Source organism: Astatotilapia calliptera, chromosome 23, assembly GCF_900246225.1.
Source record: "Astatotilapia calliptera chromosome 23, fAstCal1.2, whole genome shotgun sequence".
Taxonomy (NCBI): Eukaryota; Metazoa; Chordata; class Actinopteri; order Cichliformes; family Cichlidae; genus Astatotilapia; species Astatotilapia calliptera.
Window position 1 is genome coordinate 23,370,056 of NC_039323.1, and position 18,635 is coordinate 23,388,690.

The following is an 18,635-nucleotide window of genomic DNA, read 5'->3' on the forward strand; positions in this document are numbered from 1 at the left end:
GCAGTGTGTTTGCATTGAGTGAAGCAGAATATAGAAATGTGTTACAGCATGAAAAAAATAAATGTCATATGTTTACGGTTAGGTGTGTTGGACATTAGCCCACATTTTAGACTGACAGGTGCACCATCTACCTGTAATCAGTGCCGGGAGAGGAACAGAGGGAGGGGTACGTGTGTAAATGTGTCGGAGGGAGGGGGGGAGTTATGTAGTCTCCCATTGGGTGAACGTCCAGACAGGCGTACTAGACAGATTACTACCGCTGCCGAATACAGAAAGCAGTCTGAGGGCGCAGCAGCAGCAGCTTGGCCCTACCTGTCCTCCATTTGTGGTTTAAGGTGGAGGTAGAGGTGAAGGCGGCTGGTATTGTGGTCTTTTCGTGTGCTTTTCTTTGCTCCAATGGAGGCGGCCGTGCTGAACCCCGCGATCATGACGGAGGTGGACTGCAACAGCAACACCCTGAACGCCGAGCTGGAGGTGAAGAAGCTGCAGGAGCTGGTGCGCAAACTGGAGCGGCAGAACGAGCAGCTGCGCACCCGAGCCGGCGCCGGCGGATACTGCCTCCCCAGCCCGCTGCCCACCCTGCTGTGCCACTCGTCCTTGGGCTCGTTCTCCGCCCCCGAGGAGCCTTTCGACTATTTCCACCCGCACAGCGGCAGGGATGGAGCGGCTGCTGCTGCGAGGGAGGAGGACGACGAGGAGGAGGAGGATGCATCTGAGCCGTCGGTTCTGGACGAGCTGGAACTTCTGGATTTGAATTCCCTGAGCTGCTCAGAGGAGTCTGATGAAACCTGGTAAGTGCACACTGCATTTCCAACCATATGTTGCTCAGTCATGTAGTATGTGATTTCTAACTGAAATGTGGGATTTTAAAGCTTTGTTTTCAGCTGCTCCAGCCCTCTGCAGTGCCCCAACAAAGCCACACACACCTTGAAGTTAATCAGGCCCTACTTATGTGCTGCCACTTGCCTTTAAAGCTTCAGGGAAACACTTCTTGTGTTTTGCTGTGGAGTGGCTGCAGAGAGGACTAAATCAAATTAAGAAAGTGAAATTTTTTGCTGATTTTTGTCACAGCTTGTGAGGTGTTGTGCAAACTCATAAACAGGAAGTGACCCAGGGCTGCATTTAACTAATACAAGTGGTCATTTTTTTCACTTGTAGCGATAGATAGATAGATAGATAGATAGATAGATAGATAGATAGATAGATATGAATATGACAGATCTCCATGTGTGGGTGTGCACTCAGTCCCCTTCAGGTCACACTCTCACCTGATGTCAGCCGGGGTTTTAATCTATAATTCAGCTTCTTCCATGTTGCCCACAGAGCAGCAGCATCCGGGCTGTCAGAATAATCTGATCCACTCTGTTTGAGCCTCTTCCTTGCTTCTAAAAAGGCTTGACACCACCTTCAAACTGAGTGGGAGACAGATTTCTCTGACTCAGGAGGAAACGAGTTGGTGGCGCAAAAGGAACGATGGAGTCTGGAGTGCGATCTGTCAGGGACTGTGTGCTGAGAGATTATATATGTATGTCACAGCACTGAATTATCCAGATTGAGTTGGTTATCTGTATTCAACAGCTAAGAGTTGAGTTAAAAGAATAGGCACGTGATTAAGGCTAGATATGTAGTGAGGAGGATGTTGACATGAAACAGGAGAAGTTTTAAAAGAGGAAGATGGCATTAAGAGTAATATTTGTCTATATATTTTAATAGTCGCAAAGAGACACTACCAGGTGTAATTGATCATGATGGGTAACAAGTTAACAGGCCTGTGTATGTAAATGCCTGACCACAGCTTCTTATGACAGAAAAGGAGGAAATTCTCATGTGGGCATTGTTAAGTACTGGTTTTAGATGTCTTTCAAGCACAAACTTGGGCAAAACAGTGGCAGTAATTTGTGTTTTCTTGTTTTGCCATCTCAAATGTGAGCTTTTACCGCTTTTCTCAGAGTTACACAAACACACTCTTTGGTTTTGAACTGTTTGTTGGGCAGTAACATCATCTCTACGCCCTGAAACATTAGGATGGACTACTTGGTTTATAGGCTAAATAAGTAAAGCTCCAGTTGGCTTTCAGAATGAATGAGCATTCAAGCACCTTACTACAGAGTAAGTCTTTGTTGACCTTTGAGTTTGGCTTTCCCAGATTTGTCCCCACCACAGTGTACACACTGTCCAGCTCTTTGTAGTCTCTTAAACTGCTCCCCTGATCATGTTTGGAAAGATCTGGGATTGACCAGAGTCTCCTATCAGAGCTCATAGAAGTTGTAGAAGTCTAGTTCACTCTTGCTTCTCTTTCCAGGTTATATGTGTCATCAAAGGACCGCAGGTCGGAGACCACGAGCGACGCCCTCACACCGCTGCAGTGGTGCCGGCAGGCTCTGGACAGCCCCAAATCGGAGGTGGAGGCCGCCAGAAGGTCGCTGTCCCTCCGGCTAGAGCAAGGTGCGAGTCAACTGGTTTGTTTTGTAATTTGTGTGTAGAGAAAACGACTCTGACTGCCCCCGCCCCCCCCCCCCCCCCAAGGGAGGTGGATTGCACACACCTGGCTGTGCAGGTCAATGGTGCAAAAGAGGACACAAGCCACATGATTAAGTTGCTGCTGGGAGCACTGCTGTAGCTACTGCTGCAAGAAAGATGATCAAGTCTGATATTTCTCTGAGTAGATGAGTGAAGAGTGGGAGTTTCTTCCTCATTAACTTGGAGTTCAGCCTGTGGGTGTTTCTCAAGACGGTTTCTCTTAATAAAATGCATCTTTATCTTGGGAGCATTTCAGAGCTTGAAGTCCCCGCAGTTCTGTTGTTCAGTGCACGCTAAAACCAAAGGCTGAGGCAGCGGATTAGTTTGCAGGGTGCCGCTCGCCTCCAGGCTATTTTAAAACTGATGTACACAGCTTTTAGTGTCTTGCCAAAAACAAGAGCGCTCGCTACCTCACACGCCCCTACTGTCTCTCACAACACAAATGCTGGCCAGGAGGAAGTGTTGGTGTTAGTTCGTACAGATCTTGCACACAGCACAGCTGCTGGCTTGTTAGAAAGAAATGTGTTGAGCACAAATACACTACACTGCAAAAAGTATTCACTCATCTGCCTTCACACACATCTGAACTTAAGTGACCTCCCATTCTTAGGGTTTGATATGATGTCAGCCCTTTGCAGACACAACAGCTTCAACTGAGGTTCAGGAGCGTTTATGGGAATTTTTGAACATTCTTCCAGAAGTACAGTCGGATGAAGGCCTGGTTCACAGATTGCAATCGAATTAATCCCAAAGGTGTTCTGTCGAGTTGAGGTCAGGACTCTGTGCAGGCCAGTCAAGTTCTTCTACACCAAATTCTCTCCTCTGTCTTTATGGAGCTTGCTTGTACAAGCAGGCTAGCTGCTTGATTTTTATACACCTGTGACCACTAAAGTGATTGGAACACTTGAATTCAATAGTTTGTATGGATGAGTGAATACTTTTGGCAGTATAGTGTATTACTGATGAGATGAGTCCCTGGGTTCAGCAGATTAATTTGTCAACACTGGTTTTTGTTCAGTGTGGATGAATTCCTTAAAACTGTGTCAGCGTTTGAGCATGAGTTTCAAAATGACATGCAGACACATTTGAATCATTTATTTTTTCACACCAGTATGATAATACTGAGCAGGTACAAGCCCCACCCACTCGCTGTCAAAAGCTTCTGTTTGTGAGAACCATCCAACCAGAAGAAAGCTAGCTTTAAGGACATAATGAGATAAGAGGATTATTTTGATACTGTGAATCATGCAAAGCTGTACTAAGAATACAAATGCAGACACAGAAATTAATAGAAAAGCCCTCCCTTAAAAAAAAAAAAAAAAACAGCCCAGCTTCTCATTTACTTGAGCAATGTGTAATAATTCATTCAGTAATGAATAAGTAAAGACTCTTTACTTTAGATACGTCAGCACATCTGTGGGCAGCTGGGGCCTCGGCATGTCAGCATAAGAAAAGTGTAATTGCACTCCATTTATTTTTATTAATTTGTTGTTTTTGTTGTTAGTATTATTTTACAATGTTAATTTTTAGTTTTTCCAGCTGAAACTGTTCTTCCTGCTCTTGTGGCCATTTTCTGAGTTTGTATTGAGCGGTGTTGTGTTACAAGAAATTTTGTGCTATTGTATTTAGAAGGTTATTAATTAGGTTCCTTTTATGTCAAAACGTCACCTGTGCGATTGCTCTGACAATATGACGCCAAACTTCGTCTGCTCCAATATCTCTTTAAAATGAAATGCATACAGAAGGTCTTTGTTTTAGTTGCCTGTTTGAAATTAGCACAAAGCTGCCAGCAAACTGCGTGGGGTGGAGGAGAAGGAAAAACGTCACACTCTGTTTTGGTGATTGTGCCGTATGAACCAGTACAGGCAGAAAATATGAGCTTGTTCATCTCTGCTTTTGTTACCTGTTGAAAATCAAGATTGACAGCTGCTTGTTTGGCTTCTCAACTTACTCAGCTTGAGCAGCTTGTTTCTTGATCTTCATGTCTTGGATCGTGTATGAGAGAAGTTGTGTTCTCAGTGGTGGTTTACTGTTTGTGGACGGAACAGTTTGCTCAGTCCAACACTGCATGCATTAAAGTCGAACTAACGGCCACACAAAAGTTGTTGATATTTGTGTAGCTATTTTCTCTGTGCCATTTATTTTGGAGGAGCCATTAGCAAGAAAAGAGCTACCACTCATTTGTTTATCTTGCTAGTAAAATAAGAAATGGGTGCAGTTATTATATTGAAACATGTAAATACAGTATTTAAGGCAGAAACAGAGTTTGGACAACGAAATTTCAACTTTATTTGTATAGCAAATACTAAACAACTATAGGTGACAAAAGTGCTTTACATTGAACACAAAAATAAGGGACAATAGAAAAATAAAGTACTCTAAGGTAAAAGTACAATAAAACAGGAATGCACTGAGATGTTTGTTCACTGAAGTCTCATCAGAAATGGTCTCAAACGATCCACTGAAGTTCCAGATATTTTTCATAGATTCAAGAAAAGAAATGTTGTTGTCTGAAGGACTGGACTGAAAATGTGTGAAAAAGCAGCTATTGTCCAAAGAAACACTTTAGAAAACCTCTAGAACTGGTGACTCTTTAGAAAATGACAACGTCTGGCTCTTTGTAAGCAATATATAAAGAAACGAAGGTTGGTGCACTAAAGTGTTTTCCAGAATTTATCATGGTGATCCCCTTTTTTACCAATATGAAGGCAGGGGCATGACATTTTTACCTAAATCCTGTTTAAAAAATGTATCTCACCCCTCAAAGTTGTTCAGATAAACCTGTGATGGTCAGACGGGAGGTGTTTGGACTGATATGCAAAGACGCAGCAGTAATGTGCTAGAGCACAAGTGTAACGTGACACTGCATTTGTTTAATCAGCTTAAGAAGCAGGAGACATTTCCTGTGAGAGGTGAAATCTCAGCAGGTCTGGAGATGAATGGAAACAGCTGGCAGCACAGTCACTAGTGCTCTTTTTAAATGATCCACTTTTTAAAGCCAGTAAGATAAGCAGTCACCTCAGTAATGCTTCCTAAGTACTCTGTGGTCACGGTGATCAGTCTGAGGTCGGCTCACCTTCATCCATGCACTGCAGGGCTCAGCAGTCCGTCGGCACTTCTTAGGCAGATCAGGCCCAGGTCAGCTGACCTGCGTGTCTGTCATAATTACAGCCGTCGCTTAGCGATACTGAGCAACCGGAAAAGATCTGAGCAAGTAAAACAGGAAGTTGGTGTAAATATACCAGCAGGTTAAAGCAAGGAGCAGACCAGTGGATCGATGGCAGTGGTGAGGCCGCCGCTTGGCTTAGTGTTGTCATGGTTACCTCATGGGTCTGTAAAAATGGATTTCGTGTTTGGAGTTTATCGACAGGTGACCTGGAAAAAGCAGATCAGGATCATCAGTCCTGATGTCCGTGTGCTTATCAGAGTCCTCATCAAATCGATGGGTCTCTTTGTAGTTTTGTGTGTGTGTGTGTGTGCGTGCGTGTAAGATGGGGCTGCTTGTGAAGTGTGAGTGGAGGCGACAGCTCCCACGGCCTCAGCTGAACAGGCAGCTTAACGCCCGCAGCCTTTAATGAGGCGAGATGGAGCTCCACTCACCTGCGTGGGCGCGCTCGTCTGCATACGATCCCGCTCAGCCTCCACATACTTAGGAATCAAGTAATTATGTGCAGTGTTAAAGTCAAAGAAATACTTCACTTACACTGCAATTTTGCTTCCATCAAGGGCCGGCTGTTGGTGTAGAAAGGCTAATCTTCACACTGTAACCGCAAAGCTTGCAGAAAGAGCAACATTGAATTTAATCTTGTTAGATGCGCAGAGTGGAGATTCACCAACGCAATCCAAAAATTCACTGTGACAGTAATGTTTTTGATTAAATCAATTAATAAAGAAAGGAGGCAAGATTTAAAGCCTGCATGTATGCCTGTTCTTTGTGCAAAAGCATCCCCCGCCTCCTTATGCAGTTTCAGCAAGTCTCTAATGGTATCATGCCATCATTAAGTCAAAGTTTAGGTTTGCCAAGGCAAATAATTGGTGCTCATGTTTGGTGCTATTGAAAAGTGCCTTGAATCTGTTTTCTTTCTAGTGACCAGCCAGGATCAACACATGGTTGCAAAAGAGGGCCCAGCTGTCTGGTTGCTAAGCACTTTTCCTGCTGAATTTATGGTGCCAGTCTCTAGGTGGCCATGTTTGATATGACTATAACGCACAATCAAGTAAGCTACGACTTCACATTCAAAGTCTGACATATCCTGATGCTATAGTCACACAAAGGAAACCGGTCGTGGGAGACAAAGTTGTTGCTACTGTGCTACTGCACTGAACTTGTGATCGTGTTGCCTTTTGAAATGGTCATTTTGAAGACGGGGACCATGTCTGAAACCACTCGTAGTCAGCTGCCGTCTTCAAAGCAACATTGGCGTGTCAAGACGGCCATAAAACAACAACAAGAGGTCGATAAGGGTTGGGAACTGCATGACAACTTGACCTCATTGTTGCTATACAGTGATTAATTGCACTAAACTGGCAAAAATTACAAATCTGAATGCATGGAAATTCACATTCACGACTTGAATTCAGAGACCAGCCCAACTCACAAATCTGAAACAGGAAGTCCTCCACAAATAGTGACGTAGTTGCTGCAGGATGACAATTTAACTGTAAAATGACATGGTGCTCGGCAGCGTGGCTTTGATACAGGAATACAACCGGTCGGAAACCAGATGTCACTTTGAACTTTGGGTTATTCTGAGCATCTAACAGAACAAATTGTGGTTTAATCAAGATCAAATAGCCCCTCCCTCTGTTAGATTTTCTTCATTTTCCTCATCTTTATGATGACATCAGTAGGAAACATCATGAATTGGTCATCTCAGGCACAGAAGCCACCTGCTTTTAATCTTGTGCGAGGAAGAGCTAACCTCTTGTCTTGTTTCAGAGAGGATGATCTGAAGGCCTAGAATCAGATAAAATGAGGATTATTTTGAACTGTGACTCATGCAAAGCTACTGTGTTCAAGTCTTGGTGTAGCAGCCAGAACTCGATACTTGTGAATTTCATTACAGCATATCTTTTCGGCCACACTTGGTTTGTAGCAAGTTACTTCCTGAGAGCCATGTTGCCAGTTAGACACATTTCTACGGTAACTCAGGCTTGTTTTAGATGGGCTGAGTGCGAGTGCTGACAAACAAATCTTAAGGAATATTGCAGCTGCTGTGATCACTGTGCTGGAGTGTCACCTCTGCATTGCTGATCACATGCTAACCTTCCATGTGCTTTAAACTAGCCTCCCGTTGCAGTCTCAGTATTTGGGTCACAGAGTTCGACTCCCTGACTCGGCTGCATCCTCTGAAGTTGCCTCGGCTGTGCACCTTGTTGCATCAGAAGCAGTTAAACCTCCACTCGACACACTAACCATCCTCTGCAGAGGAATCCTCCCACCAACTTGGCCCACTAGCTCTCTCTCCCCCACCCGAGGTTTGCCGTGATGAAATGAAGAGCTGTTGCCATAGCAACGGTGTACATGAAAGGTTCGTAGCTAAATGCTTTTATATTCACATTGACAGGTAAAGGAGAGAAAGATTTCCCTCGCATCTCTGTGCGGACACCAGCCTTACTCGCACACCTTTTAAATAATACAAGCAGTATTTTCTTTTATTCACCTCTGATTCCAAAAGTGTGTGTGTGTGTCTCAAAGCTGTCATGTTTCTTCTTTCTATGAATAGTATTTGTGTGAGAGGCGCACAGCACCAGGTACAGCTGCATTGTGTGAGCGTCTCTGTTGTGTTGAATCCTGCTTTGTCCTCGGCGCTGAGCTGCTGAATAGAGCAGTCGGTGACAGACACCGCTGGTGAGGTAGCGGCTGCACGGCGCTGCCCTCGTGCACAAAGACGTCTGTGATGTCTGGCTTTGTGTGGTTATTGTCTTTTTATCTCTGATTTTGAGCTGTAAAGAACAAAAGAGTCGAACTGATGGTGATTTTTTTTTCCCTTTTTTTTAAGTCCCATAGAATATTCACTGATGGCATTTAAAGAGACATTACACCCAAAAATGTTAACATGTTTCATTTTGGATGCTTGCTGGTGTGAAGTACCAATTCATTGTGAGGAAATGAGGACTACGGCTCATTTACACTCTAGTTTGTCCTTTATTCCCACTCCTGCACTCATTGATGTAGCGCTATCGAGGCACAGGTGGAGTAAAAGGACATTAATCGAGTTGGCAACAAGTCGTTACTGTAAGTGAAATAAAAGCTTCTCAGTGATGTCCTTCTAGTTTCTACGTCTACCCGACTCTGAGCTTAAAATGTTACAGTCAGTCGTTTTTAACAGAAAAACAATAATATTATGCTCATAAATATATATTTATAAGTGCATAATTATGTATTCCGACAAACTGTGTTCTCAAACTTAGAATTAATCTGTTAAAAATACGTAGGTGCAGGTTTGTCATATTGGCCCGCCACCTTGAACACACTGTTCAGTCTTGTTTTATGTATGTAGCTAGAGACCGGCCACATACGAGAAGAGAAGTCATAGACAAATTTTAATTCATTTCTGCAGCTTCAGAGTTAAGATATGATAAAGTACTGTCATCTGAGAAGGGTTCCTTATTTGCAAAAGCAGCGAAAAAGTGTCTCAAAGAGTCACCAGCTAATGATAAGGTCAAGTGACCTGAAAACTTTTTATCTGACAAAGAGTCTGACTTCATTCTCACATCATAGTCTGACAGATGTGTGGTAAGTCTAACAATGCTAGAGCTACCCTCAAGGTTTCGCTAACGGAGGTTAACGCCGGCTAAAAGAGGCTTACAGCAGCTAACACTGGCAAAAATGATTAAATCAGCACTTATTGGCAGAAAAGTTCAGATATCTGTTCCAAATAACGGATGTGTATATCCCTATATTAATGAAATATGATCTGTTCAAAATAAAAATGTTTTTGTATGTTAGGAAATCTTTTTCATTTTATACAAGATTGATGTAAAATTTGCACTGCAAATAAAAGCAAATGTGTTTATCTGAAATCAGTCAAAGAGATTCTCCAAAAGATTTTTACTAAAATATTATTGGGCAGTTGGAGCTGTATGATGGAACTTCACTTTTATATAGAGACAGAACCAAAATATGAACTATCGACGGAAGTGAGTGAAATCAAATGTTAATGTGTATTAATTCTAACAAGCTGCTGCATATTCTCAGTATTGGCCTTTGCTACATGGTCCTGAACAGTCTAGCAACATGTTTGATCTTCCCATCATTCATGTAATATGGGAATGTTTTTATTTAAATAAATGAGTGTGTCAGCTCAGTAACTTCCACTGATCAGTGGTGTCAGACTAATTTTACATTGTGGGCACCATCCAGCCCAATTTGATTTTATGTGCGCTGGACCAATGAAGTTACAGCATTGCCTCATCGATAAACATGTCTACCTGCCAGTTGTTTCCCTCATAGCATGAAAACTCTTTCCCTTCTTCCATATTTAACACCCTTTGTCCAATAAATTCCAGCCTTGCCTCTCTAACTTTGTCTCCAAAGTTGGGTGTTGGAATACACTGCCTACATTTCTACCTACTTTGGTGTGGTATGCCATTCCTTGGGTGAAGTCTTTTGACATATTGTACTTTTGACAAGTACAATATTTTGTGCAAGTATCCTTCTACTTTCCAAGTGTCACATTTTCTAAAGCTGTCCACTGGGTCAGTTTGGTGGCCCAGTTCTGTCCCCTGGACCAGATGTTTGACTTGACACCCCTGCACTGAAAGCATGAATGGTGCATGTACTAAAAACTACTTCATCCTTTGGGATAATGCACACTTAATGTGAAACCATAGTTTATATAAAAGTATAATAAATAAAAATATAATTTATTTTCTTTTTGGGGTGGGGGGGGGGGGGGGTAGTTTTTGTTAGATGGGTCGATGTACTCACATGGAGGTGGCTTGTTTATCAAGAGGTAGTCACTCCTTAAGTCATTATTACCAGAGTATCCACTACTAAATACTCTGCTTTTTATCATTAATTTCTCTATATTGGACTAACATTTATAAAGTAAACCTGATCTTGTATTAAATTAGACTTGAAACCAATGTTTAAGACTATAAATGTAAATTTACTAAGTAAATAAAGTGAGCAGTTGGGCCACTTTCCCCTTAGACTTCTAGATAAGCACACTTGCTCTGTTGTGCACTCCTGAATATTCACAAATTCCAATAATTATGCTGAAAAGAGCAGAAATCTTATAAACACACTGTCCTGTGTGGGTGTGTGTGTGGGTGGGACTTTCTTTTGTTTCTTTATCCGCCCACAGCTTTTAGTTGGTGTGTCATGTCTGACAGGGAAACGTAACAGTTTGTATTAAACATATGCTAACTCTGTGCTTGTTTTCTCCCTCCTTCAGTCTCCAGGTGGCGTAGCTCCCTGTCCAGCCCCTCTCCTTCCTCCTCTCCCGGTCCTCCTCTGAGTCGAGTTGCTGGAGTGTCTCCTATCAGTGCTTCCCCTCCAACCAAGCCCTGCTCCACTCCTCAGCCGTCTGAAAGACACGGTACCAATGTTTTATCTTTTTTCAAAGCATCATAATCAGCTGGCCTGGGACTTAAATTTCCTCGAGTACTGTCCAGATTTGAACATCAGTGCAACTTTCACTCATGAATCAGCTGTCTGTCACATCTTTTTCTCCCAAAACTGGCTTCCCCTCCCTCTGTGCCTCAGTTCCTTCCCTCTCCTCCCCGCTCCACCCTCTCCTCCATCGGACTCTCAGTCCCATCGGGAAGGAGCTCTCCCCCGTAGCTGAGAGGACTCCCACCTTCCTCCCTCACCCGCTCACCCGAAGTAAGCCTTCCTTTGCTGCTCTTCTTAAAAGAACATGTTGATTCCTTACAAACATTAAAAATTTAATACGTATTGTAACCAGAATACGAATGTGCCGGGGGAGGAAAAAACTGGGTCATGCTCAAGCTTTTTATACATTATTCCAAACATTCCCTCCTGTAGGAAGTTGAAATTGAAGAATATATTTTCCATCGCAGCCTTTTTTTTTTTTTTCCTCTGCCCTGCTTGTTGCTCGTTATAAGACTACATTTCACTGCTGCACGTGAATCCTGTTTGAAGGCAAAGTGGATTCAAGTGCATTATTAGCAATGGAAAAAACGACGTTCCAGACACAGGAGAGGGCGAAGCTGCAGGGAATAAAACTGCTCAGCCCTGAAGGGAGCGAGCTCACATCCTGAGCAATGTAGCTCAGAAATAACTGCTGGGGGGTCCAAGTAGTGGTGGTGGGTGTTTGCCCAAAGCTTATTTCCATGACACTGGCTTTAATGAGCCTTTTTCTCGTGCTCTCCTAAACGGGAACCTCCCTGCCCTCCTCTGTGCCACCAATGTGTTCGGGGCTGTCAAATGGGCTCTGTGCTGGGCTCAGTCAACCCAGGGTTTGTTCATTTATCTATAAGCACGCTTTCAAGAAAGAGGCACGATTGGCAGCGTCTTACCGATGAAAGCTTGGATAAAGCTACAATACTGGAAAAATATGAAAAGGTTAAACACACTATGGCAGCTGAAGCACTAAATGTGATAGTTAGATGCTTTATTGGTCCCACAAGGGAAATTATTAATATTACAGCAGCAGGATAAGGAATAAAAATAGTCAACAACAAATAATCAAGATGGATAAAGTGCCACAGTTGCGTAGTGAGAACCTTATATTGTGAGACTGCAGCAGTTTTACATAAACAGTGAAAACAAGGGAAATGAAAAGACTGATGTGTAAGAGAGTAGCACAGATTGTATTAATACATAATATGTACACTATAAATCTAAAACGGCTCCAAGAATGTGTGAAGGCTTTTACACACTGAAAGCATTTAGAAAAACGATGCGAAATTCCCAATTTTTCATATGCAAGTGTCTCATAACGTTTAAATGCACCAAAAGCTCTGCATTGCATGAGTCATGGTGAAGTGAGATTGAGCTGGTCCTGATGTTTCTAAACAAGAAAAGGAAGAAACTGAGATTGTGGGTTCATCCGGTTCTCATGAGCAGGCGACAGCAGGGACGCTTTAATGGTTTGATCCGGGAGCTGAAGTTGTATCACAGCTGCTTTAGTACTTATTTCAGGATGTCAGTGAGGCATTTTGAACTGTTGTTGGGAGAGTTGGGTCTAGATGTTGGGGAAACGATTTGAGAGAGCCGATTAACCCCGGAGCAACGTCTGCTGTTTCCATCTCATTGTGTAGTTGGTACCGGTGCACGTTTTGGAGCTACGACCACAAATGCAGTGATCCGATTGATCATATCTGTTTATTCGCATGTGAAAAGTCTCAAAAATCGAGATTGATTCAAAAAATGAATGCCAAAAAATTCCTCCTACGAAATTTTGTGATCGGTGTGAACGACTGTTTAAGAGTAGATGAGTCTGAAAAATAATTTTAAAGGCCTTAGAACAGAAATGTGTCTTATTCTCAACAGGTGTGTTCTCCTCATTGTACAGTTTCATGGAGAAATTCCACCATCAGCTGTAAGTTTTGGTATTGCTAAGAGGAAGCTTTTAGAAACCACAGCAGAACCACATAAAGTTGCAGATCGGGGAACTGATTGCTGACTTGTAACCGCGGCGCTCCAAACCTCCTCTGGCATTAACATCAGCACTAAAGCTGTGTGACAGGAGCTTCATGGCCTCATTTCTATGACCAAACAGCTCCTGTAGGTGGTGCAGCCCGTTTGGTGTGTACTCTACCCACTGAAGGAACAACCACTTAGCCCTGGCCTTTTATTAAAAGCACCTCTGATCTAAACTGCACAGCAACAATATTCTAAAACTTCACTGCGATAGTTTTAATGAGGCTTTATTTATAGAGTGCTTCCCTGAAGGCATGTTACAAATTACTTCACACAAGAAAATATGACAAACTCATCGACCTGAAGGAGGGAAAAAAAACCTATTATGGGATTTGTTTTACCTGAAGAAGCTGACCGTTGACCTACCTGAGCTTGTGCCCAAAGTGGAAGTGAAGGAAATGTCATTTGTGCTGATCTCAAAAGTCTCACTTGTCTATCCAGAGAAACCTGTGTCACTCAGCACAACCCACAGACATTTTTAATGTTCCTTTCTTGATTGGTAGGAGTTAATTTCAAAGATTCAGAGACGGCCCGCGTTAAAGAAGCTCGTAAAGGTGCAGAAATCCTGGCCTGTGTGAGTCAAATAAGACTAAAGTAATTAGAATAATGGCACTGATGGAAGGGATTACTTTATAGAGCAGTCGCAGGGAGCAGATATCAGGCAGATCGTTAACTGTGAAGAGGTTTTTGTAACCTCGGGCTTAATATTTCTGCCTCACTGCTGCCTAATGGGCTCTAATTCTGTGAGCCGAGCATCGCCCTCCATTAGTCCGGACCCCTCATCTTTATGTGGAGGACACTCTGAAGAGTGAAGGGTACTTCTCTCATCGGAGCAGTCCTGCCTCATTTGTTTAACTGTGCAGCATGAAGTGAGACATCGGAGAGGAAAGTCTGACTTCTTGGGTCTTGTTTTTACTTGAAGGTCGCAGCCTGCGGCGCTCCACCCTCAGCCCGCAGTCGTCCATGGACAGCGACCTGGGAGCATCTGAGGCAGAGGATGACTCCATTGCTCTGGGATACAAGCTGCAGGACCTCACTGATGTCCAGGTTATGGCCCGGCTGCAGGAGGAGAGTAAGTAGCAGGACCTCCGTCTGCACCCTGACTGCACTTCCTGATTTTTGATTTGAGTTGTAGACTGTTGATTAGTTGTTTGCTCCGCCTGCCAGAGTGCTTAAAATGCACTATAAATCTGAATCTTTATACAGAGAGAGATGTTTCTGAAATGATTTCAGGACAGTAGAAATCATTCTGGCTGTTTGGTCACTTTTTTATGGTTATCTGTGTCATTTGAGCCAACTCACTTCTCCTGCTGTCCGTCTGTCTATCCCTACTGTCCCCCCCCCCCCCCCCCCCCCCCCCCCCTCCTAATAATTTAACATATGGCACCAGATCTCAGAGCCCATCGCTACTTCAGCTTCATTAACCCCAGGAGGTGATGACTGTGTGTGTGCGTGTGCGTGTGTGGTGGGTGTTTTGCACGCTGGTCCTCATATCTCGCTCCCCCAGGTCTAAGGCAGGACCTCGCCAGCACCTCATCCGTCCTGGCCAACCGCCGCAGCCAGAGCTTGACCTTCCAGCTCAGCCAGCTCAGCGCCGGTCCCGACCTGGAGGAGGAAGACGAGGAGGACGACGAAGACTACGGTCTCCTGCCGCCACCACAGCCACGCCTCACCCGCCTGCCCCACTCCCACACTTTCTCCAGCATCCGAGACTGGCGAAGAAGCACCAGTTCCCTGTGCACCCCTCCTTCCACCCCCTCCACCCCCCCGTACCCTTCCGCTGGGTTCGCCGTTCAACCTGCGCTCCAAGCCCAGTCTCAGGGTCTTGGGCTGGGGCTGGGAGTGGGCAGCACCTGCGCAGCCGAGCAACAGTGCTTCAGACCAGGTTCAGGTGAGGAAAGGGGGAAACTCGATGTAAATAAAGAAACAAGGCTGTTGTGCGGAATTATCAAGGAACAGATTCCTTTTCAGCTCATTCTTCTGGTCTTCTGCTTCCTGAGAGACCAGAAGAATAGCTGGTGTTAGTGAAACTTTCATGAAAGTGGATCTAACACTTTTGATCTCAGACACTTAAACTCTAATACGTTGTGAGAATGTAATCAAATTGTAAGTGACTTTTAAGGACACTCGAGCCTAACATTAGCTTATAACAATATCAAAAATGAATGTCTATGAGAATATACATGTACAAATCTCTCTCTCTCTCACACACACACACACACACACACACACACACACACACACACACACACACACACACACACACACGCTACTCCAAATTTATGAGTATATCACCTCTTTTTCTTTTCTTTTCTTTTCTTTTGTCTATTAAATAAGCTGAAAGCCTGACTGTACCTTTAATCTCAGAGTGTAGTCCTTTAATGAGGATGAACCAAAGCCTGATTTTAAGAATCTGGCACTAGAAGGTATTTCCATCCATCAGCAGACATGGATTAAAACTACTGATGATCTTTTGATAGAATCAGCACCTATTAATGCTTTGAAGAGTACTAATATAAATTATCTCTGTGTTTATGTTTTGTGCGTGTGATATTTGTGTGTATTGCTGTGTACGTGTATGACGTTGGACATGTTGTTTTGGGGGGAAAACTTCATCATGGCCTCCAGCCGAATATGAGAGTAAGTCAATAACATGGTTCAGTATATCTAACCTCATACATCATCTCTGAACATTAATTTGAGTATTTTTTTCTTCTAATTGTGAACCTCGCCCCTTTAACACTGTGACGGTGTCTCGGTCCTGACCTCGCTGACGCTCTACCTGCTTCATAAACTCTTTCTAATCCTCTTGTACAACTGCTCTTAAAGCTCTCGGGCTGGCATGTGTTTCCATTTTGAGGCGGAGACTCCGAGAGTTTGATGGGATTACAAGTTAGGAGTGTATATCTGACTGTGGGGGGCTGGAAACTGTTAGCAGTATAAAGAAGATCAGAGGCTGCTTTGAGGCATCTTTAAAAAATAGTTCAGCATCTGAAGGTTTCTATTTGTCTCTGTGTTTTTGTTTGGAAGCTTCTCTGTTTGCAGACTCTGCAGATAACTTTATTAATCTGGCCTGGCGCAGCTCTGGACGCCTTAAATCTGTTGGCTGTTTTTGTCTGTGTTAGATAAGCTGCGGAGAAGCATGCCTAACCTTGTCAGAGCTCCCAGCATGCCCAGTGTGCCCATACCAGCCAATCCCAGTGCTTCCCCTTCTTTGCTTCGTAACAGCCAGAGCTTTGATTCGTCCAGCGGACTGGCTCGACTGCAGTCCTCCAGTAAGACGCTGCTTGTCTTCTCTAATTAAAGGGACAGCTCACCCAAAAATTCATTCGCCTTGAAGGCGCCGCCAGCCAAGTAAGTTTACTAACTTCAGCTTGTCTCCTCTCGTCTTCAGTCCCCTCTCCAGGCCAACTCCAAAACAGAGTCCAGAGTGTCGGGAACTTCACCTCATTGTCACGGCCACCTCTGAAGGCCACTGCCTACGTCAGTCCCACTATCAAGGGCTCCGCCTCCATGCCCACCTCCATCAGTCTCCAGTCTCTTAATCTGAACAGCAGTGGGGGGGGTGGGGCCAACAGCGGGATCCCTTTGCTTAGTAAACCTGCAGGGACACCCACCACCTCAAACACTGCACGCAGCAGCCTGCCCCGCCCTGCCTCCTTTGTTGGTACCACAAGCTCCACCCCCCGCAGCAAGGTGGCCCAACCAGCACGAAGGTAAACTTTAAAAAGAAGGTGTGTGTGTGTGTGTGTGTGTGTGTGTGTGTTTGCTTGCGCAATCTGAAGTAACACAAACCTACCTCATTGGACTATAGTCAGTAAATGTGTAAAATAATGGATTACTTTTTAAAAATAAAGAGTACTGTGTAATTTGTTCATTTGAAGCAACAACTCTCATCAAACACTGATGTTGCTGCACTCTCCCTGGAGCACATGGTATTAGATTCATTTGGACTCACACTAAAAGTTTGAAATGAGGCAAAGCACCGAGTGTTACTCGTCATCCACACCGCACTGGTGGGGTTCCTGAGACATGTGGCTCCAGCGAATGTCTGTTAGATTTACCTGTTGTGGAACATCATGTCTTTGTCTGTCCTCTGACTTTAGTCGTCCTCCTGTTCCCTCAGTTTACTGACTCCTCCAAAGAGCTTGTCCACCTTCAGTGCCCTCCGCGACAGCACCTGGCGAGACGGCTGCTACTGATGGACGTGACGTTTGCGGCGGCGCAGTAGTGGCAGCAACACCCCGCTGGTTGGGGCGACTCGCTGCACTTCAGCATCAAGGGTTTTTTTTGTTTTTTTGTTTTTTGCCCGTGGAGATGCTGAAAGGTTTCTGACCAAAAAAAGTGACTGTTGATGACCTTAAATCTGAGATCCTGCATAGAAAGGTCGGCCGAGGGTCTTTGTGAACCGATCTCTCAGAGTCTATGCAGAATTTCTTCGGGGAAGTCGGGTTTTCTTAATCTGCGTTTGCACGTCAGCCCTTGAATTCACTGACTGCTTCACAATCGACGAGTGTGGTCTGTGCCAAGGGGGCGCTGTTCCCTGCTGCTCTTGTGCAATAAACCGCTGGCTGATGGGTACCAGTAATACTAACCCGCTGAAGAGGGCTGCCAGTTTGTTTGGGTTTTTTTAATGAGCCTCGTGATGCTGTGTGTGTTTGTTTATAACACATTTATTTTGAATAAATAAATAATTTTGACTAATCAGGAGATTTTTCCCTGTGGCAACGAGCGCCCACAATGCTGCTAAAGTTTAATCAGTCCCTGTGCATTTGGGTACAATTACTCCAGTTTTTACAATAAACGTAATAAATGACGTATTCGTGTACAAATCTAACTATTAAGTGTGCATACATATATATTAATTGATCCGATATTTGATTTTAAACGTGACGCTTGACCAAAATATCTGAATGTTTACACAAGTTTTGTGCATATTAACACTTTAAAACTGTCTGACTGATAAGAGGAAACGGTTCTTGTTGCACTTTTGTATAAAATCTCTCAACTTTGTTTCTTTTTTGTTCTGTTTACTAACACTTGCACTTCTTTTTTTAATATATCTGTATTTGATTTTATGGATTTAAAGTGAGTAAACGGCTGTTAGTAAAACGTTCTGGGGATGTTTCACAGTTAACACGCAGCCTAATGTAGCACCGTCTGTTTGTAATATTTGACCACGGCACATTTCACAAAACCCTGACACTTTTGTTACTGTGATAGACCGAATGAGTGAGCATTTTAATAAAATATTCTAAATTAAAGCTGTTTTTATGTTTGCATGAGTGAAACACTGTAACAAAGTGGAGCAGACTTCTTCAGCATCACTTAAATTGTGGAAATGGTCAACGCTGCCACCTAGTGGTATAATATTTTAATGGCCCCGGCGGGGGTTTGACTCCACTGAACGGCTACATTGAGGTACCCCTGAGTAAGGTACCGTCCCTACACGCTGCTCCCCGGGCGCTGCATTGGTGGCTGCCCACTGCTTCACACCACC

General features: G+C 43.9%; 1 protein-coding gene across 4 annotated transcripts; it reads left to right on the top strand.

Annotated features, from left to right (window-relative positions):
* The first annotated feature begins 211 nt into the window (after window positions 1-211).
* Window positions 212-18,399, top strand: LOC113016103 (SLAIN motif-containing protein 1-like). Of its 4 annotated transcripts, XM_026158650.1 has the most exons (10): window positions 212-791; window positions 2,303-2,445; window positions 10,923-11,066; window positions 11,234-11,353; window positions 14,058-14,207; window positions 14,643-15,026; window positions 15,764-15,775; window positions 16,261-16,410; window positions 16,530-16,851; window positions 17,262-18,399. In XM_026158650.1, exons 1-10 carry the CDS (start codon window positions 397-399, stop codon window positions 17,335-17,337), a joined length of 1,896 nt encoding a protein of 631 aa, XP_026014435.1. In that variant the 5' UTR covers window positions 212-396; the 3' UTR covers window positions 17,338-18,399. The 4 variants fall into 4 exon arrangements, with proteins under 4 accessions (XP_026014435.1, XP_026014436.1, XP_026014437.1 ...); XM_026158651.1 differs by lacking the exon at window positions 15,764-15,775; XM_026158652.1 differs by lacking the exon at window positions 11,234-11,353.
* Window positions 18,400-18,635: the final 236 nt, after the last annotated feature.